The sequence below is a fragment of the Gavialis gangeticus genome, unplaced genomic scaffold, assembly GCF_001723915.1.
Source record: "Gavialis gangeticus isolate Ggan-Ray unplaced genomic scaffold, GavGan_comp1, whole genome shotgun sequence".
Taxonomy (NCBI): domain Eukaryota; kingdom Metazoa; phylum Chordata; order Crocodylia; family Gavialidae; genus Gavialis; species Gavialis gangeticus.
This window is the reverse complement of record NW_017729011.1, coordinates 793,452-813,039: the sequence shown is the minus strand read 5'-3', so window position 1 is coordinate 813,039 and position 19,588 is coordinate 793,452. Positions and strand designations below refer to the sequence as shown.

Below are 19,588 nucleotides of genomic sequence, written 5' to 3'. Positions count from 1 at the left end.
CCTCCACAGAGGTCACATTCACGTTACCAGGGATGGGATAGGGAAATGCAGCACTTCTGGCCCTAGAAATAGGCACGTGCTCTTCTATCAACATTTTTGACTTTGTGCCAAGGGGCTCTGGGCTACTGGAGGAGCTGTCTATTGTTTGTAATCTGGGCATTTTCCATGGCAGTACTGAATGCCATGTGACGGCATGCTTTTCTCCCTGCGCTCAGAGCCTGGCTGGGGGATACTCTGCAGCTGAATTCTTTTTCAACCTCCTCTTTTAAGTGTGGTAAATTGGGTTTTCAGTGACATGTGAGAACAAGCCTTTAAGAAGGCGCAGCTGGGGCTCAGAGGGAGCACTGGTCTGGAATAAACATAGAGAAAATGCAGCCAGAAAGGGGGAAAAAAATATATGGTCTTTAGAATGAAATGTTCCTTCTGTGTACCCAGCTTCCTGCCTGAGGCCCTCAGCCCTGGTTTTGTAGGAGAATTAAATAGCTCAAGCACCGCAGTGAGATCCTCAACTGAGGTGAATCAGCCACACTCCCAAGCTGTGCTGGTTGACACTAGCTAAGGATCTGGCCTCACACATCCTGAGGGCTGTTCTCCCCCTCCTCCTGCAAAGAAATGTCTCCAATTATGACACGTTTCGTTATTTATGGGAAGCTAGGGTTTCAGGCCCTGCCAGCAGTCAGAATGCATTTTAACAGCCAGGCTCAGAGTTGTGCAGATGCCTTCTCCTTCCTCCCCAGCAATGCTGATGTTCAGCTCTGGTCTCCAGTCTGTCTCTCGCCCCATGTGGGGGTACAAAGCAACCCCTTCAGGCATGTGGTGTGGCTCTCTGCTAGACAGGAATGGCCCCGAGCTCCCACAGTGACACAAGTACCCTCCAAGACCAGAAACCAGGGCCACAGCAGGACCTGCTAGATGCAGACATCACCACTAACAGGGCCCTGATTGTGTCCTGCTGCTCCCAGTGTCAAGAGCTGAGGTATCTGTGGGTGGTGCACATAGTGTAAGGGGGCACAAGGACAGACCAGGATGGTCCCTGTCATTATGACACACAGCTTGGTTGAAAGGGCTCTTTCTCCTCCTTTCTGAATAAGGGAGACTCAAGCCTCTGGGGTAGAAGGAAGTTACAGAGAGGCAGCAAGGCCTTCTTATGAAGGCCACGCTGACTTATGGCCCCAGCCCAGGCAAAGGGTGAGGAAAGTAATACCACCCAGGAGGAAGCCAGCACTGAGGAGGGTGAGGGGAAGGAGCAAGGCTGATGGATCCAGATGGAAATTCAGAAATGCCCAAAGGTGGGGAAATAGAGGCTTGGCACAAATCTGGGGACAGGATCTCACTGCAAGGAGCTGCTTGCGTCTCCTTCATCCAGTGCTAGGCCTGGGCTTGCTGGGTGTGGAATGGCTCTCAGTGCTGGGCACATGGTTAGCAGTGCATGAGACAAGCATCATACATGGATCCACTCTGGCCACCTGGGTCATGGATCCCCGCCATCCATGGACTGCCTGTTGTATGGGTGCAGAGGGCTGCTAAGAAGTGCAAGTGAAGATTTGTGGAGGGAAATGGAGATGTGATGCAGTGGCATGTGGCTCGTGCCAGCTTCTGTTGGTGCTCTCCTACCTCCCCACGGTGTCCCACGTAGATGAAGGCGCAGACTGGATGGAAGGCCCCTGTGCCACAGGCAAGCAGGTGTGTCCGGTTGAAAGGATGAAGAGTGCGGATGTAGTTGGCACATTCGGTCTGGAAGAAACACAGTGGAGATTGAGTGGGAGGGATGGGGGGGGCGCATCTTGTGCATGCCTTTGTCAGTGAGCAGGAAAGCTAGGGATATCTATGCTGTTTGCCAAGAGGTCCAACATTCCTCTGAGCATGTGTGATGGAGCCTGGACTACAAAGCAGCGGGTGCCTCAGCAATGTATAACAAAGAGTAATCCATTACATCATTCAGCTCCTCTAAGTCAAGTCTTACCACTGCAGCATTGCCAACCTTCTCAGTTTTACTGCAAATCTCACCATATATCTTGTTTCTCTTGAAGGCCCAGGCCCTGGAGCCAAGTGATTGTAAGAGAATCTCAGCTTTCCTTTCTGGCTCTCAAGGTTGTGGAGAAAAGTTTGGGAATGCAACATGATGGTACTCTTAAGGGTCAAAAATCAGAACAACAGACAAGGACTCAAACGGCATTATTTCTAAGCCCCCTCATAATATTTCAGGAAATCTCATAATATTTTGGGGGTTGGCTCATGGGTTTTGAACATCTGGGGATGGCAATACTGTATACACATACACACTCACATGCATGCGTATATGCACAACTGATCAGTGAACAGCTGGTGTATGAGTTAGCAGCACACGGTATTGGCTCTCTGCTCTCCATTCAACTGCAGCCAGGAGTTTACCCAGGGTTTCTAAAGAACAGAGTCCAGACGTACGTGAGTCATAGTATCGTACATCTGTGGAACAGAACAGCTCCGTAAATGAAACAAACCCTTCGCTACTCTCATGCTTTCATCCAAAGCGTTCAGCAAAAGTTCCCTTTGCACTGGGTTTTCCCAGCAAGTCAATTTGGGTTGGGCTGAGGCAGGCAGTGAAAGGCCGGTCCCTGGCTCTTGGACACAATAGCAGGAAGCAATATGTGCTCCTAGTCGTGAAACCAGGTGGGGGTTTCTTTTGCTGCACTGAGCTCTCTGCAGTGACACCATTAATGTCCCTCGCCTTGTTCCTTCACATACAGTACGTAGAACAATACAATTCCTTTGGGGCACATTCTTCCAACAGCAGCTCAGCTCATGCAATTCCCTCCCCTTCTCTGAGGACATATCTTCTCTGTTCACTGCATTACCTCCACGGAGGCAGTGGGAGTCTCATTGCTCTCAGCTGCAGGTTCTTGCATTGGCGCTGGGGCAGGCAACACAGTTATATTCCCTTTATGGCTGCTTGGCACGTAGCCTATTCCCTGCAACTCCAGTCCAAGCGGCTGCTTCCCCAGCAGCAGCCCCTGTCAGTCCCCCATCCCACTGCATTGTCCCTGGCCAGGAAATGAGGTCTTCATATTGCTTTGTGCAGCAGCTTCCTGTATTAGCTCAGAGAAGCAGCAGAGACCACATTATCTTAGTTCATTGGAGGCTGCACCCAGAAGAAAGAGGCAAGGTGCAGAGATACAGGATTCATTCTGACCCAGTGGTACCCAGGAGGGAGTGGCTGAGCCTGACTCCTGGATGAGCACCACACATGTGAAGGCTATGGGCCAGATTCTCAGCTATCAGTAAGCTCTGTGGACTTCATTATAGCCTGGCTAAGCTACACAGGCTGAGGATGCTGCCCCTGTGTATCAAGTCAGGAAAACAGCCAACTTAGAGACCCAGCTTCTACTCCATCCCGAAATTTCAAGCCACTTCCACAGTTCCAGGCCTGAATGTCTGTCTCCCAGTCTGAGTGAAACTGGGCTGCTCTCTTGCTTCAATATGGAGGCTTTGGTGAGACAGCTGTGAAAAAGGGAGGGTCTTAACATTGTGCTGGGGGCTTGGGTTTATCCTAAGGTTAGTTACACAGGCTGAGATCACAGCATGAGAAGTATCCACCACACCTTGGGATGGCTACAAGGCAAATTCTAATCCCAATGCACCTATTCTTCAGTATAGCTCACAGGGGGACCAGAACAGGCAAAAAGCCAGAGACTATCATAAAAGCTAAGACCATGGGGGGAGGGAAACTAGAGACCGATTACTTACATATGGCATCAGTGTGGACCCAATTGCCGGGGAAAGGACAGGAGGTTGGGGCAGCCCCACCCTTTTTCCTCTAGGCACAGAAACACATATGGTGGCACATTGTGCATGTGCATGTGCAGACCCAATGGAAACTGCTTTGAATGAGCACACCTGCTATAGGGTCCACACTGACACCTCCTTGAAGAACTCTCCCGTACTTCCTAATGAGGTGAACTCTCCCTAATGACAATGATCTCTGCGAGGTCAGAGCACAGCTGCATTAAGCTCAAGGTACTACTGTGGGTGACAAGCATGGGGTATTTTCCTGCGTGCTCCCTGTCCACTAGCCAGTCCTCATTAAACAAGCAGGAAAGTTCTCATGCCACAGCCCGGAAACCAGGGGTCACCTTCCCCCAAGGGCTGGTGCCATCCACGTCACACAGACACACAGCCAGACTCCTCAGAGTGGTGCTCACTCCCGCTCCCACGGAGCTTTTTTTGGAGAAGGGGAATGGGGCAAACAAAGGCAGGAAGTAAAGGAGACGGACAGACGGACACACAGGGCCTTCTTCTGGACAAATTAGTCATTTAAAGGGGAGGCCGGTTAGTTACACAGGGCAGGAAGATAAATGGCTTTTCATGACTGACCTGAATTAATTGCTCCCTTTCCGGAGCAGTGATCCCCTGGCTGATAAGGGCAGCAAGAGCAAGGGGACTGTCAGAGCTTCCTCTGAAGGCTCCAAGTATCTATTCATCATGCTCAGCTCAGGAAGAACCAACTCTGCCGCTCTGCAGAGAAGTGATCGGTCATTTTCTCTGATAGCACAGCCTTGTCTCTCCTCCAGCTTCTCCCTGCTTCATCATGCCAGGCAGCATATACTAGACCAACTGGTCCCAAATGTTGCTAGTTGCAACTCTCCTTACAGGTGACTCCTGTGGTAATTCCGTGCAATCCTAATACCAGGAACTACCTTTCTCCTGCAAGTAACAGTGGTAAGTAAGCACTTACCATGTCCTAGCTGCTTTGCAGTAACCATCCATGTGTGCACTCATACCTTGAAGTGAGAGCTAAACCAAGGCAGCACACTACTGAATGAAACCGGGCTACACTGGCCTGGTTTAGCTGTCATTTACTGCAGGCTCATTGCAGGCACAGCGACACTTAATGCAGAGTAGCTAAAGAAGAATAAGCCTTCTCCACTGAGAGGCTAGGCCTATTCAGTTTAGAAAATAGAGCTTAAGGGGGGACCTGATAAGGGTTTACAAAACACTAAATGGTGAAAAGAAAGTAAAAAGGGATTTATTATTTGCTAATCTCTCTCAGTCTTAGAACTAGTGGTCACAAAATGAAACTAGTAGGTAGTAAGTTTAAAACTAACCAAAGAAAGTTCTTTTTCATGCAGTGTCCAACTCAAGTGTGGCGCTCACTGCCTCAAGTTGTTGTGGAAGCTGACATGTAGCCAGATGCCAAAAAAGGGATTGGACACGCTCTCGGAGGAAAGATGCATCAGTTCAGTGGGGAGTCAAGTATTCCTATACGAGTTCCTCATCTATGGAGCTGCTGAATCCCTACAGCTCCCACATGCTTTGTGAAGCTCTGAGGTCTTCCTAAGTCCTGTCACAAATGCCTACTCTTTAATCTCACTGCCATTCTCAATTCATGAGCAGCGTTAGGTCCTAACTCATTTAGGCTTCCGCTGAAAGCACCAGCCACAATCCCCTTTGCCCATTATGGTTTAACACAGGGCTGTTCAACTGGTGACCCTCAGGCCTCATGTGGTTTTCAGGGTGTTAATTCACAGCTGCTCCCCTATCCCCCTCCAGCTGTTATCACCAGGGTCTCCAGGCTCCCCCTCCTTCCTCCAGCTTCTGCTTCCTGCTCTAGCCCCTGGAGGTGGGAAGTCACAGCTTGGCCCTTGCAACTCAGGGAGCCTGTGGCCTGGAGGTTCAGGGGGGATGGGACTCTGTGCAGCATGGCACAGCAGGGAGGCCTATGGTGTAGGGTGAAGTGGAGATCCTGGGCCCTGTGGTGTGCAGTCTACACAGTGTGTGCCAGGGCTGGGTGGGACGTGGCCCCAGCTGCTCGGAAGTTGGGCAGAGAGGGTTTAATAGGATCATCAAGGCCTCCCCTTTACCTGCAGAGAAATGCAGTTGCTCGACATTTTGGCTTTCAGGACATGTTGCTATGATTCACATTAAGCTCCTATCGTTCCGAGTTATTCAGGAACCTCAGTTTAAATCTCATTGAACCTGGAAGAGGAGGTGGCTAAGGAAATGGGTAAAAGCCGAAGGAGACTTTTCCACTTGAGGTCACTGGTTCAAATCCAGTCCACTGTTGTTACCATCTGATGGATCTTCAGGGGCCCGTGTGATCTGGCTTGACTGTACCAGTCCAGGTCCCAGCATGCAGATATCTGCCTCACATCAACCACTAGAAACTGGCAATCGTTTCAGCAGAAGTAACATACCTCTTCCCCCCTTCCAGCTATGGGGGTGGGTCCCTTCAGGACTGTGCTGGGGGGCACCCTGGAGAAGTTAGCTCATAATGGGGATAGAGACAGACCCTTGGATGCAAGACCTGAGGATCTGATGCCCTTCATACAATCATTCTTATTCACTTACAGAAAGAAAAGCCACCCCACCTCTACGGTCTTCTGCAGGAGCAGGAGTTGTTCTATGACCCTGTCTAAACCTGCCTGCTGTGATGAATCCTTGTTTTCCTTTGGCCGAGGTACAGAACATGGAGAAGATGTGTTACAACTAGCCTTGGTACTGTTACTGCTAGCCCTGCATCTGGGTGCTGAGAGCAAGGAGTTTCTCTCAGGTAGAAAGGCATTGCTGACAAATGCTTAAACCCAGCAGCAGGAGCACTTACAACAAAATTGCATGTTCTGCTCCTGTATTCTCCATTCTGAAGTCTCTTTTCCTTGTTACCCAAAAGGCAGGGGGGGCCGGGCGTTGTGTACCTGTCCCGATGTGCTGTTACACTTGGTGACACTTTTCTACCTTCAGGCTCCTTATGAACCTCTAAAGGAATCACAGGGGTGGAATGGACCCCCTGGGTCATCTAGTCCAAGCTCCTGTTTAAATGGAGGATTCATTGTTCCTAAATCAACCAGCCCTAAGGAAATGAGTGCAAGAGAGAGAAGCTGCAGAAGCTTCCAGGAAAACAAGGCTCCTTGGGTAAAAGTGAAAACCTGCCCTCAGCACAGGCAATAGCAAGACTTCTAATAGTTTCATTCCTTCCTGACCGGGCAAGACTCCTTAACCCCATTTTCTAATTCTTAATGGCCAACGGCCAGTCCTCAACCTGCCCTCCTGATTTATATAGGGCAACTGCTGTCACACTAACCAACTAGAATAGACCTTGGGTCAGACCCACAGCTCATGTGAGTGGTCAGAGCTAAGCTGAAGCCAATGCAGCTATGCTGATGAAGACCAGCTACAGATCAGGACTCTGGTTTTTACATTAGAAAATAAATATACATCACACTCCAAAACTTTTCATGTGTTCAGGGATGGGGAATATCCTGGAAGTACTGAGCACAAGGGAACACACCATGAAACACCAGTGAGTAGCCTGAGGACTTTCTTATGGAGCCACATGGCCTAAGCTTTGTATCAGCTGGAAGTGAGCAAGCAAGTTTGTGAAACAAAAGAACTGGCTGAGACCTCAGGTCTAATCTCAGACTGACCCAAACCAGAATCTTTTATTGCGTTTATCTAAGTATTCCCCCCCTCCCAGACCCTTTCCACCTCCTAAAAGGACTCTGGCTTCAACTGAAATCCTTTATTCTCTTCTGAACCAATGTGTGTTCTTAAAACATATCCGTTCAGGGGCTGCCTTGTGTTTGCATGTACATTTGTCTGTGTGCGCATTCCTATGGCGGCAGGGTACGGGTTAGTCAGGGCAAGGCTGGAAAGCCTGGCGGATCAGAATTTGGAAGGAGAAAGGATGGGGCTGGGGAGGTAGATGGAGATCTCAAACCACGTCGATATGGATCTGCAACTGCCAGAGATTCTCCCAGCCAGCCCTCCAGACTTCCCTCTCCCGCATGTCAACAGCTGGCCTCAAAATGGGTTACATTTCTGTCAAAGAATCTGAACACAAGAGGGACAGCAGCAGCCAGAAGCTGTTGAGAAGAGCAAAACCAGGACGGGGACTGCAGCAGTGAAAAGAAAACACCAACCGTTGATTGATGATCAGGGAATATGAGGAAAATGAAGGGAAAAAAAAGTCAGTTCTAGGCAGAGGCAGGAGGAGAACAATGGAAGGGCTTTGATGCGAGAGCCGAAAGGAGGCTTCTGGGGAAAAACCGAGGAAATGTGGATGTTTTTAAATATGTCGGTTACAAAACACCTGACTCACTTGGCTCCTGGTAATTAGAGCAGGAGGTTCATAAGGAAGAAAGAAGTATGTTCAACTCCATCAGCACAATCAATCACCTCCAGCCAGCTCAGTTTACCTTTAGCTACCGGTGACTCCTGTGGTCTCCTGAAGTCGACACCAGGACTTACCACCTCCACCACAATGAGCCCCGCCAGGATGGCAGCAGCCCTCGGCTCTGGGGACACAGAGGCTGAGCCACCCTCTGCAGCCCAACTGCCGTTTTCTGAGCCTCTTGTGGTGTTTATTTTTCCTTTTCAAAAGTCTTTTAAACAGCAAGAATGGGGGAGCAGAGCACGGTCGCTTTAGGCTCTGGATCCGCGGGAGAGAGCTTGCAAAATAAACATATGGAGGCCGAACTGAGTGACAACTGCCCCAGGGAGCAATTATTCCGGGATGGGCCATCAACACAGCATCCACCCCCCTCAAGTGCTCTATTGTTTCAAAGCATGATTTTAAAATATCTATTTGAAAGCAGGGGACTGTTCGGGGAGCAGGCAACTGAAATCTGCCATGCCTCGTCCAGCAAAGCATTTCCACCAGCAGCCTTTTCTGCTCTGAGAGCCAAAGACCTTTCAGGTTAATAGAAAGACCCATTGATCTCAGGAGGCTCTGGACCAGGCCCTGTTTTCTACACATGCACACACACAAACCCCTCCAAAGGATGCAAAGCATGCAACTCCTTGGGGTCCTATGGCTGAGAGGACTCCCCGGGATGGCTCAGCCCGGGAACCTCCCCAGGCATACTGCTGCCTAGAGGATGGCCCAGGTCGTGACATGGGCCATTTCAGTTTCCACCAGCTTGCACATAAGGAGAGTGGTAGGGTAAGTGCAGACAGGTCAGGTGTCAAGGACTGGTTTGTGTACTGTATTCACTAAGCAAACAGCTGGCTTTGCATGGCTCTGGTTCCAAACAATCCTGTTCCCAATTTGATGGTTAAGGCAATAGACTGTGACTCGGGGACGGGTGTTCAGTTCCTGAGTCCAATACAGGCTGCTCCTGTGACCTTGGGTAGGACACTTCATCACATTGTGTTTTCCCCTCTGTACACAGGAGTAATAATCCTACTCTGCCTCAAAGGGGCTTGTGTGGAGCTATTTGTTTATGTCTGTGAAGAGGCCAGTGATAGGGACTATGTAGGAACCAAGAGAGACAGGCAGAAAGGTCTGCCCTGAGTCAGTGGCAGAGCTAGGAATACCCAACCACAGCCCCATAGAGACAGGGAGGATGGTGCAATGGTTAGAGCACTAGCTTCAGCCCTGGAATTCAATCCTCTGCTCTGCTGGATTCTATCAAGGACCTTGGCCAAGTCACAGGCAGCCTCTGCGCCTCAGGTCCCCATCTATCACATGGAGGTAATAGCTGCACTCTGCCCCAGAATGTGTTGCAAAGATAAGTTCTGTATGGCATTCACATAATAAAGTGATGGAAGCCAGATAAAGACCTGAATAGATGCACCTCCTCAAAAGCATACACCCAGTAGTAGCCACTCCTTATAACCTGAACTCTTGTGCACACACAGTGAGGGACGGTATAACAGAGAGGCCAGAGCAGCAGCCATTAAGACAGAAAAGTATGTGTGAGGGGGTGAATCCCATAAGGAAGTCACTAACCTTCTCATACAAGGAAAGGACCCTCCTATCTCCCTGTCTCAGACAAGGAGGGATCCAAAGGAAAGACATACTCAGCCTCTTCTCTGGTTTCTTTAGTAGCTAGTAGAACCCCATGTGTAAATAAGTCCCTAAAGAGAAGGTGAAGCCCCAAATGAATCCATCAGGAGAGAAAAGGGGGACTTACCATTGGGTCCTTCCCCTTCCGAACACATTCCTCCTTCTGCCCAGGGAGAGGTGGCCAGGAAATCTGAAACATAAGACAGGAGCTTAAGTCTGGGCATCGTCATGAGGGGGTGGGGTTCAGAGGAGGGGAAGATCCTGGCCCCTGGCCTAGCCCCTTGGGAATCTAGGTCCTGTTCCTGGAAACCTGATGGCTGAGATCTATGATACTGGGTCTCCCCCATAAGCACTGATTTCTGAACTGGTGCAGCCTGAAGAAACAAAAGGTCTTCCCAGCTCATCTGCCCTAAAAATGCACCTTTCCATTCACTGACAAGTGCCCCATTGCTTATCAGGTTAAGGATTCACAATGTTGGTCCCAGTCAGGAGTAGAGCTGGCAGGGTTCCCCCCTCTCTCAGCTCTGCAAATGTCCCCCAGTCTTGTGCTTCAGTCTCTCTATCCCTATCCCAGCCCTGGGCTTCCAGTGCACCCTGCCAGTACCCCTCCACCCCGCCATCCAGCATGCCTTCTATTCCAACGTTGGGCACCCCACACAGTGTGCTGCAGTTCTGACCTGCACCCCTCTCCTCCAGCTACTCTAGCCCACCTCCTCTCCACTGATGGGCCACAGTCTATTCTACTTGCACTGCCTTGCCGTAAACCTGAACCAACCCGGCTGACATCAGTGGCGGGTGCCCAGTTCTGTGCAGGTGTGACTAGCGCTGTGATCTGGCCCTTCTTGTGAACCTCCAGCAGATATTTACCCTAGCCACTGAGTGATGTGTCCATTTGCTTTACACTGACCTCACTGATGCTGTCAGGCAGAAAATTACGGATAAATGCTAGACATAAAGTATTTTTTTAATATAGATTTCATAGACATTAGGGCTGGAAGAGACCTCATGAGATCATTGGGTCCATCCACTTGCCCAAGGGGCAGGAAGTCAACTGGGGTCAGATCACCCCAGCAAGATAAGCATCCAAGTGTTTCTTAAAGGCATCCAGAGTAGGTGCTTGCATCACTTCTGGGGGGGAGTTTATTCCAGACTCTGGAGACTTGGATGGTAAAAAGTTTTTCCTTATGTCCAGTGTCATGATGCTGGGTCCCCAGGGATGATGTCCCTAGGATTTTACGACCACACTGGCTCCGCCTTATGGGAGCCTTCTAGTCTTGTCTGCCACGTCTTGCTGGTATAAATAATAAATAAGAAGGCTACCCTCGAGTTACAGCTCAGTCATGATCCTGATGGATCCCCCTAAATCCTGAGGGTCACTGTATCCCTTGATGGGCCCCACTCTTGGTAGGTGATTCACACGACACCCCAAGCCCTATGGGCTAGATGCATGGCTCCAACACCATCTCTTTACCACATCCCATGCCTCACAGATGGCATATCGATGTTGTCCCTGTAATGAGGTCCTGGCCTAACTTGGCTTTCTGTTATTGCTGGGCTCTCTGCAGCCTTGTTGGCGCTGGGGCTCTACACTGTAGTGTGCCCCAATGAGGCCTCCTCCTCCCCAGTTGCCTCAGCCCGGTCTACCGGTAGAAATAATAACATAAATACAAGCCCCTGAGCTACAACATAACAATAACAATGGCCCTGGAGGTCATATTCTGTCTCTTTGAGAGTCAAGCTTCCCCCTCGGCCTAGAATGCCTCCCAGCCCTGGGTATCTTATGGGCTCCTGAAGCCCCCATTAGCTATATAAGCCACATGTCAAGCAGCCACAGCACCTCTGGGTTGTTTGTCCCTGCAGGAGCTCCTTCCCTTGGCTGCTGCCAGAGAACTAACTCCTGCCAGTCCTGCTCTGGGGCTTATATGTGTCCCGGGCTCTGCCTCCTTTCAGTCAGCTGACTGGGTGCAGGTGCAGGTCTGGGTGCAGGTTAGTTCCCCATTAGCTCGTTTCCATGGCAACCTGCAGCTGTGAAGCTCTGCCTGGCTCCTCGGGCTAGGCAATTTCTGCTCTCCAAGGAGCAGGCACCCCTTGGTACCCTGTGACACCAGTCTAAAACAGTCTTCCAGCAGTTTGTGACCCTAGGAAACAGATGTTCTCCCAGTTCCTGATGCACACCCCTTATATACTTATAGGTTGCAGATCTCTTAGATGTAGATCTGTAGAACATGCAGATCTATTGGAGTTTTCAAGTTCTCCTGTGTGGTCTCACACCCTCAAGGCCACTGCTCTGGAGCTTCATACAAACAGCATGTTTTATCATCTCACTGTTTGTCTAAATAAAGCTAAAACTACTGCTGGCAAAGACAACCGCTAAGCCGAGATGGAATGATCAGCCTGGAAACCCTCTTTGGGAAAGGGCTGTAAGCAGCAAAGCCAGGGGAGTAACCCAATGCTTGATTCTTCCACTCCAGATGTCAAAGTGCATTGTGAAGATCAATTAGTAGCACTGTTCCCTGCTCTACAGGTGGGGAAACGGAGGGACAAGGTAAGGCTGTGATTTACCCCAAATCATCCATAAGGTGTGTGGTAGAGCTTGGAACAGAACCCAGCAGTCCTGATGCCAGCCTAGTCCTCTCCCCATAAACTGTTCTGAGATAAACTATGGCAAACCCTTGCCTGGTTTGCAGTTTCATTGCCAATGCCATATTGAAACAACAGGTTTCATTTATTCAGTGCTTTCTATCCAAAAGCGGAAAGAAGGATTTCAGCACTTCCATTTTGTAATGCAGAAACTGAGGGCCACACAGGTGACATATCTTATCCAAAGCTATAGAATAAGTCAGTAACAGAGGCAGAAATAGAACCCAGGAGTCGTAATCTGCCAGCCCCACCCTCGTACTGTAATTCTGTATTGCCTGCTTGTAAAGGACCAATCTGAGCTACAGGCTAAGGTTTGCAGCTGAAGTGTGTGTGTACTTACCCTGTGTGTGTCTGAGCTGGGCTTGTGTGTGATGTGTGAGCACTGAGGGAGATGGGTGAATGTATGCAGCACGTATGAGGGGTGTGTGATTAAGCACAGGGACGGTACAAAGGACTGGATGCATTTGAATGAGTCTGTGTGCAGGCAGTGAGTGCCTCTGAGTGTGTATGTCTAGGGCATGCCAGAAAGAGCATGAATGCTTTCACTCTACACAGGTGCCTGCATGTATGTAGGCTGTAAGTGCATGGGTAGGGAGGCAGTATGTTGTGTAAGTGCATGAACGAGTAAGAGTGTGTTGGTATTCAAGCAAGTAACTCTGGGTGGTATGCTGCTGTATATGGATAACTGTGCGCGTGTTGAAGTTTGTGTATGTGACAGAGAAAGGGAGATTTGGTGGTTGGCCTGCTGGTGTGCATGTATAAATAAGTGTCCATGTGCACGTGCACAAGCATGTGATACTGATGCATGCCTGTGCGAGAATATATTAGCTGACAAAGTCCACATTGGTGTTCTCCCCTGCTGGGCCTGCTGAAGCCCTCTGTGGTGCCTCTGCCACTCTCATATTGAGGGCAGGCTGGGTACACAAGCCCTCGACCTCTTCCCAGTGACCCATCACATGGGAGTGACTTTTAATTTCCCTTCTCCCCTCGCCTCTGCTGAAAATGTCACTGAGCCAAAGCCGTGGGGGCTGGTCTGCTTCTCATGTTAGCCTAACAGTGTTTCCAAGCTGCTGTGGATGCTGTCTGCAGGGCAAACAGAAAGCAGAGGCAGCTGCTGGTTCTGATTCCTTTCCCACCCCAAACCCAAGGACTAGGAAGCCTAGTTACCAAGCCAAGTCACAAGCCATTTCAACACAGAGATACAGACTCTGACTGTTCTGTCTCTGGTCTGAGCTAGCCTCCCTCCCTCCCATCTCCTGTCTGAGAGGAGAAGCAGCAGGTTGGGGATTGAGATGTCAGCTTGTGTTCCTCTCACCACTGCCGGCCCTTGAGAGCTCAGATGTGTTTCTGAGCTGGGCCAGGAGTACATGTACCCCAGAGGCTTAAAACCAAAAATCCACCATGTAATTCAATTTAGTGGATGTTTGCAGGCATTGCCCAAACTCAGATACTCCCCAGAGCAGGCCCCAGAGAGGGAGTGAGACCTGCCTGTCAGGAAATTGAGGCCTTGCACCTCTTCACTGGAAGCCACACAGTGCATGGCAGGATGGACTATGTCCCAGCACTGTGATTACTTTACCTCTGCCATCTCCTTCCCTTACACCTGGGCTTGAGCTGGCGCAGGGGGGTCGGCTAACAGCATTAAAAATGAATCATTTTATGCTCCCATATAGCTGGTCTCATTCAGAACATTAATTCATTCTGAAAGGTTAAGCTAAAGTGAATTAAGTCCACTTGGATATGAATGACAAATTCATGGAGAACAGGTCCGTTGGTGAAACTCTGGTGGGAACCCTCCCTCTTCTGTGCCCTTCTGCCCACCACTCTTGAGTCCCTTGAGCCAGACTGGAGCTCTCCACATTCCCAACACACAAGGCAGCAAATCAGAGCTGAATCCTCATATTGGATGAGAAAGGAGAGGATCAGAATATATCAGGTGGGACTCCTACAGTGGTGGGAGTAGGGGGTTCAATTATCAGCATTATTTTATGTCTATTAGCAGGGACAACAGCCTCTGGGCTGTTAAAACAATCCTGCTTCCTTCTAAAAATACCTTTAGCCCACTTAACCTAAAGGGAGTCAATGCGATAAGGTAGCGGCTATTTATTTGTTCTAATAACACAGTTGAAAACAGTGAACGTAGCTGAGCTGCCAATGGCAGACGCCTACAGCTCATAATTCAATTCTTGTCAGCCCCCGGCTCACAGGAAGAGGAGGAAATGAGATCCAATTACACCAGCTCACCTCAGGGACCCTCCCTCCCCCTCTTTCTTAGGGGGAGTAGGGAGAGGAGTTTCTACTTTGAGTGATGGGAAGTGTTTCTTCAGTTTTTCCCCATCCAAAGGAGAAAATCTGGGCAGAGGTGGACCTAGAGACAGGCTTTGTAACCCTCCTGCCAGCAGGTCTTTAGGAGACAGAGCAAGGGCTGAGGGGAGGGCAAAGGCTGTGGTAGGCATGGCCCAGGATCTGATCTGGAGGAGAGCTGGAAGTAGGCTGAGGGACACTGTGGCCAGCCTAAAAAGTACAGCCAAGAAACCCTTACACTCAGGCCTGAGGGGGATTTCAGCCAACAGGCCACACATCAGCAAAGCAGCACCACAAAACCCAGGGGAAGGAGCAGTGAGAAGACCGTAACACCAGGGGAACTTCAAACTGGGGCTATAAAATCACCCACCTGCAGGAAAGCTGGCAGCACCAAGGGGGAAGCTGGCAGCACCCAAGGGCTGGGCATGCACTCAGAGCTGAAGGGCTGGAGAGTTAACCAGTCAGCACCCTACTGTACCTTCAGCATTGGTCTGTCTCTGATCCCAGTGATCCCAGTGGCAGTGGGACTCTGGAGCATGCTCAGGCAAGGCAGAGCACCTGGGAAAATCCCATCCCAAAACCCACTACTGGACCCAGCATAAAACCAGCGAGGGCAGGGACAGAAAGCGGGAAAGGTGCATGGTGCTGGCAAAGCTCACCACCAAAACCCAGGCACAATGTGGGAGCAGCTGCAACACCGCTGCGGTGGGATCTGGCTGTACGTGCTGCACGGTGCCTGGGCTGGGATCCAAGCCGCACTGAATTCTAACGTGAAACGTCCAATGGGTCAGTGGGGCTTGGTCCCCGCTCCCCTTCCCAGTATCTCAACAGCACCTTCCTTCACCCTCCCTACTTGCTTGTTTTCTGTCACTGACTTTGCTGGCTTGATGTTTGACTCAAGAATCTCAGGGGCTGAGTCTTCCCAAGGGCTTCATTAATTGTTCACAGTCTGGCCACACTGCCTGTCCTTCCGTGCTGCTGATTACACTTAATTGCAGTCTAATCCCCTCCAGGGTGGAAGCCTCCCCTTGCATGCCCCCAATTTCCAACTGGTGTCATGTTTCTGGCCCAAGGTCTCAGACTCATGGAAGGTCCCCATGGCTGCTCAGTGACTGAGGCCTCCTGTCCATCTCAGGTTACAGCTCCTCGTGGGAAAAGCTCCAGTGGGAAGAGGGCCCCTGGCAGAAGTGGCAAAAGTCACACTTAAGGCTGGGAGGCCTCAAGTCAACACAGTTGTCAAGAACAACACAAGGCTGGATGAGGCTCAAGAGCAAGTCGGTTCTGAGACAGGGCTGTTTTACTATGTGTGACGGCCTCCTAGCAGGCTTCATTTGTGATGGCATCGCCTAGGTAGTGTGGTGGTTGTTGCCTGTGCCTCAGTGCCAACCTGCAGTCCGCCTCCTCTTCTAGCTCTGAGTCCCCAGATAGTTTGCTGATGCATCCCAGCTGTGACCAGCAACCACCAACCCTGGGTCCCCACGCACCTAGCTCATGTTTCCTAACCCACAACCTTCCACACAAAACTATTCTGGTGCTAGGGCCTCCTCAGAGATTGGCCAGTGCACATCAGTCTTGATCCATGCCCCTTTGGTATTCCAGCCACTGGTTCCTACACCCCACCACTAAACCCCAGCCCAGACTGGTGCAGCGCACACTGTGGGTGCTGTATGAGAAGGAGAAAGTGTGTGCCCGCAACCTTGCTTGTGCTCACATCTGTGATGAGGGACACAGCATTACCTCCTTGGCATCTGTGCTGCTCTGATCCAGGCGCAGGGAGTACAGTGTGTCTTTTCCACCAATGAAGAGCCGATCACGGTATTCATCCAGGTACAGGGAGCGGAAATCCGGGAACCCCCGGTGGCCAAAAAACACGCTCGATCGGTTAGCAGTCAAGAGATCTAAAGACAAGGAACAAGCAGTCAGGAGGGTCTATTAGTAAAGCTTCAACACATGGTGAAACTAGGTGCAAATCCCCCTCCAACCTCTCTGCAACATCAGCCCTATGCCACCTTGCTCATGAGAAGTGCCGTTATCAACAAGTGAAATAGCTTCAGGGTTGCTCTGACCTACACTCCACTTCCCATAGGACTGCAAAGGATGGAGATTAGCCAGACTGTAATGGACTCCAGTTTTCCTCCTATGCTTGGGACTGGCAAAGAGATCAGAGTAGAGTGCTTGCCCCAGCTCTTCACAAGCCACAAAGGTTCCCAACACTGGGGATCTGTGCCAGGGGCTGCCTCTACCTATGCTAGGGCTCCTGTATGCTGCCATTGTTGTTGTTGTTGGCCATTGCTCCACTGCAGCTGGAGACTCCAATTCCTTGGATTCTTTTACAGCAGGGGAACTGGATAAGGTAAGAAGTGATCTGAACTTCAGTCCAGAGCTCCAATTAAATCTGAGACACAAGACTGGGTCCAGCTCTGCCCAGGCCTGGAAGCATCTGCATGCCATGTACATAGCCAATCTCCAGCATGGCCAGCCCAAATTTGGAGTCCAGAAAAACACTGGTAAGGGAGTGTTTATTACAACTGAGCCCACTTTGTCTGTGGTTCACCAAGTGTCAGTTTAATGTCCAGCGGAGAGAGCAGAGAGAGGGGCGGGTCACCAAGCATTTGATGCACAGGACTGGAAGGAGCTGTCAACACCCGGGAGTTGAGGACAGGATGGGAATTTACTGCTGATAAAGTCTTGAAGTTAAAGTTCTTATAATGAGTCTGTCAGCATGTCAGGGACAGCACTCTCCTTGGCAGACAGACCAGGGCATGGAAATATCTCAGGGGCTGCTGGGAAGTGGAACTCTCTCTGAGAGCGAGGGGGGTTACCCCAAGGTGCAGCAATGGGGTAATGAGCTGTGGAGGGCCCTTGGGAAGCCAGGAAAATGGAGACAGGAGTTACCAGACAGCCACTGCCGTCAGTCCTACACTGATCCCATGTGCCCAGTGAAAAAATGCATTCTGCACACAGCACAATCCTAGCTGTACACATAGATAGGAAGTCCAAGAACATGTATACATCTCTATGCCCACAGAGGACAACCATCCTAGTCACACTTACATAGGAAGGATGCTACTGATCTTAACTTTTGCAGCCCTCTTAGATGAACCAGAGCACTGGCAAACTTTGCTCTCCCTTGCCAGGAAAAGATCTGCCTTGAAGAGGTGGAACATACCCATCTTTATGTGGCTGTCCCACTTAAGTGCTGTAGTATGACTGATACCATCAACACAGTGGCCAGTCCACAGCACAGCAGTTCCAAAAACAATTCAAGAGATGAATTCAAGAGAAGCTGTCTGCATGGCAGGGCAAGAGAATGTCCTTACTCTTCAGCACCTTGAAGAGTCCTCTACTACAGTCCTCTACTCCCTTAGACACACACAGGGCATCTACTACCTAGTAATGTTTGGGTGTGAACTGATCAAGGAAAGTCACTGATGTTCAAGTTGGAGTGTGAATGCTGTTCACTGAGCTCTCAGGTCTGGACAGATAGATGCCTCTAGGCATGTATACCCACAAAGACAGAACAGGGCATGGGAATGATCTTGATGATCTTACAGGTCCCTTCCGGTCCTTCTTTCTATGATTCTATGAAAGAGGATCACACTGAACCTGCCTTCTCACTTACACTCCCAGGGTTCATGCACAACTCAAAATAAAGCAAATGACCCTGCCCTGCACTCCAATTCATAGAATCATAGGGTTGGGAGGGACCTCAAGAGTCATCTGGTCCACCCCCCTGAATACATGCAGAGAAGCCATTCCTACACTACTCCTAACAAATGCTTATCCAGCCTCCTCTTAAAAACCTCCACAACTTCCCTGGCAGTGTATTTACTGCAGTCAGGATGGGACTTCCTTGTCTGTGTGCTGCTGCAGCTATGAGATGAAGTGAAACAGGAGGCCCTGATACGTTCTGTCACTGCCTGGTGTGGGCTCTCTAGGAACATAATGCAATCCTTTTGCATACTTGGAGAAGAAACGAGTCTTGTGGAGATCAGAAGCACAGAGCCTCTGGTATAGTGTAACAACACCGGAATTTACTCTTTACAAGGAAAAGCAGGGGACTTGAGGTTTGCCACAAACAATCCCATCTTTACACAAGATACACCCAATCTCCTGCTGAGGACCTTGGCAGTAGTGCTGTGTGAAGCTTTGCCGGCTGTTTTGTTTTGACGCTGCTTCGACTCATTTTGAGCTTGGAACAGTGACATTGAAACTAAACGAAGGGCTTTGAAACAGCTTTGAAACGAAACAAGGGCAGTTGAAAGGTTTTGAAAGTTTTGAAACATTTCGAATTTCAAAGCAGCCAGGTGCTGGGAGGCAGGGGTGCCAGTTAGTACCCCTGTTAGGACTGTACCACAGTTAGAACTGCCGTGAGACATCACTCAGAACATGATGTGCACGTGTTGCTAGAGCACAACCCCAGCCGTTCACGAGAATCTCAGGAGGCCCAGCGGACTTGCAGAAGCGGTGCCTTGAAATCCCTCCTTTTGACCTCAAATGCATTCCCATTCCCCTATTGAACCAGCATGTGTGAAATTTTGATGGGTACCTTCCTTCTTGTTCTGCTTCTCTGGCCCAGTAATGTCACAGCAAGATAGAGGCATTGCTGGCACTAGAGGGAAATGTCCAGTCACTTGCTCTTTCTTAATTTCTCCAGGTTAAAGACGGAGGAAGAAGGCATATCGTCAGTGACAAGGTAAAACAGTGCCCAGGGTGATTCTCAGTACATGTACGATCTATGCACATGTGGCCCTCTGAGGTATGAAGGGCAGAAGAAACAATAAGAAGGATAAAAACGGGAAGTGAAGACAAAATAAAAAGAGAGTCAGGTGTGGGAAAGGCTGGGAAAGGCCTGGCAGGGAGGGTATGAGAGAGTGAAGTGAG

At 50.0% G+C, this 19,588-nt stretch overlaps 1 protein-coding gene across 2 annotated transcripts in view; it reads right to left on the bottom strand.

Annotated features, from left to right (window-relative positions):
- Window positions 1-19,588, bottom strand: part of SEMA3G (semaphorin 3G) — an 85,775-nt gene that overhangs the window by 36,511 nt on the left and 29,676 nt on the right. For both annotated transcript variants that reach the window (XM_019510340.1, XM_019510341.1), the window contains exons 2-4: window positions 16,442-16,602; window positions 9,888-9,950; window positions 1,615-1,734 (exon numbers count right to left, since the gene is read on the bottom strand). In XM_019510340.1, coding sequence (XP_019365885.1) covers window positions 1,615-1,734; window positions 9,888-9,950; window positions 16,442-16,602 — 344 coding nt within the window. The remainder of the gene's footprint in view (window positions 1-1,614; window positions 1,735-9,887; window positions 9,951-16,441; window positions 16,603-19,588) is intronic.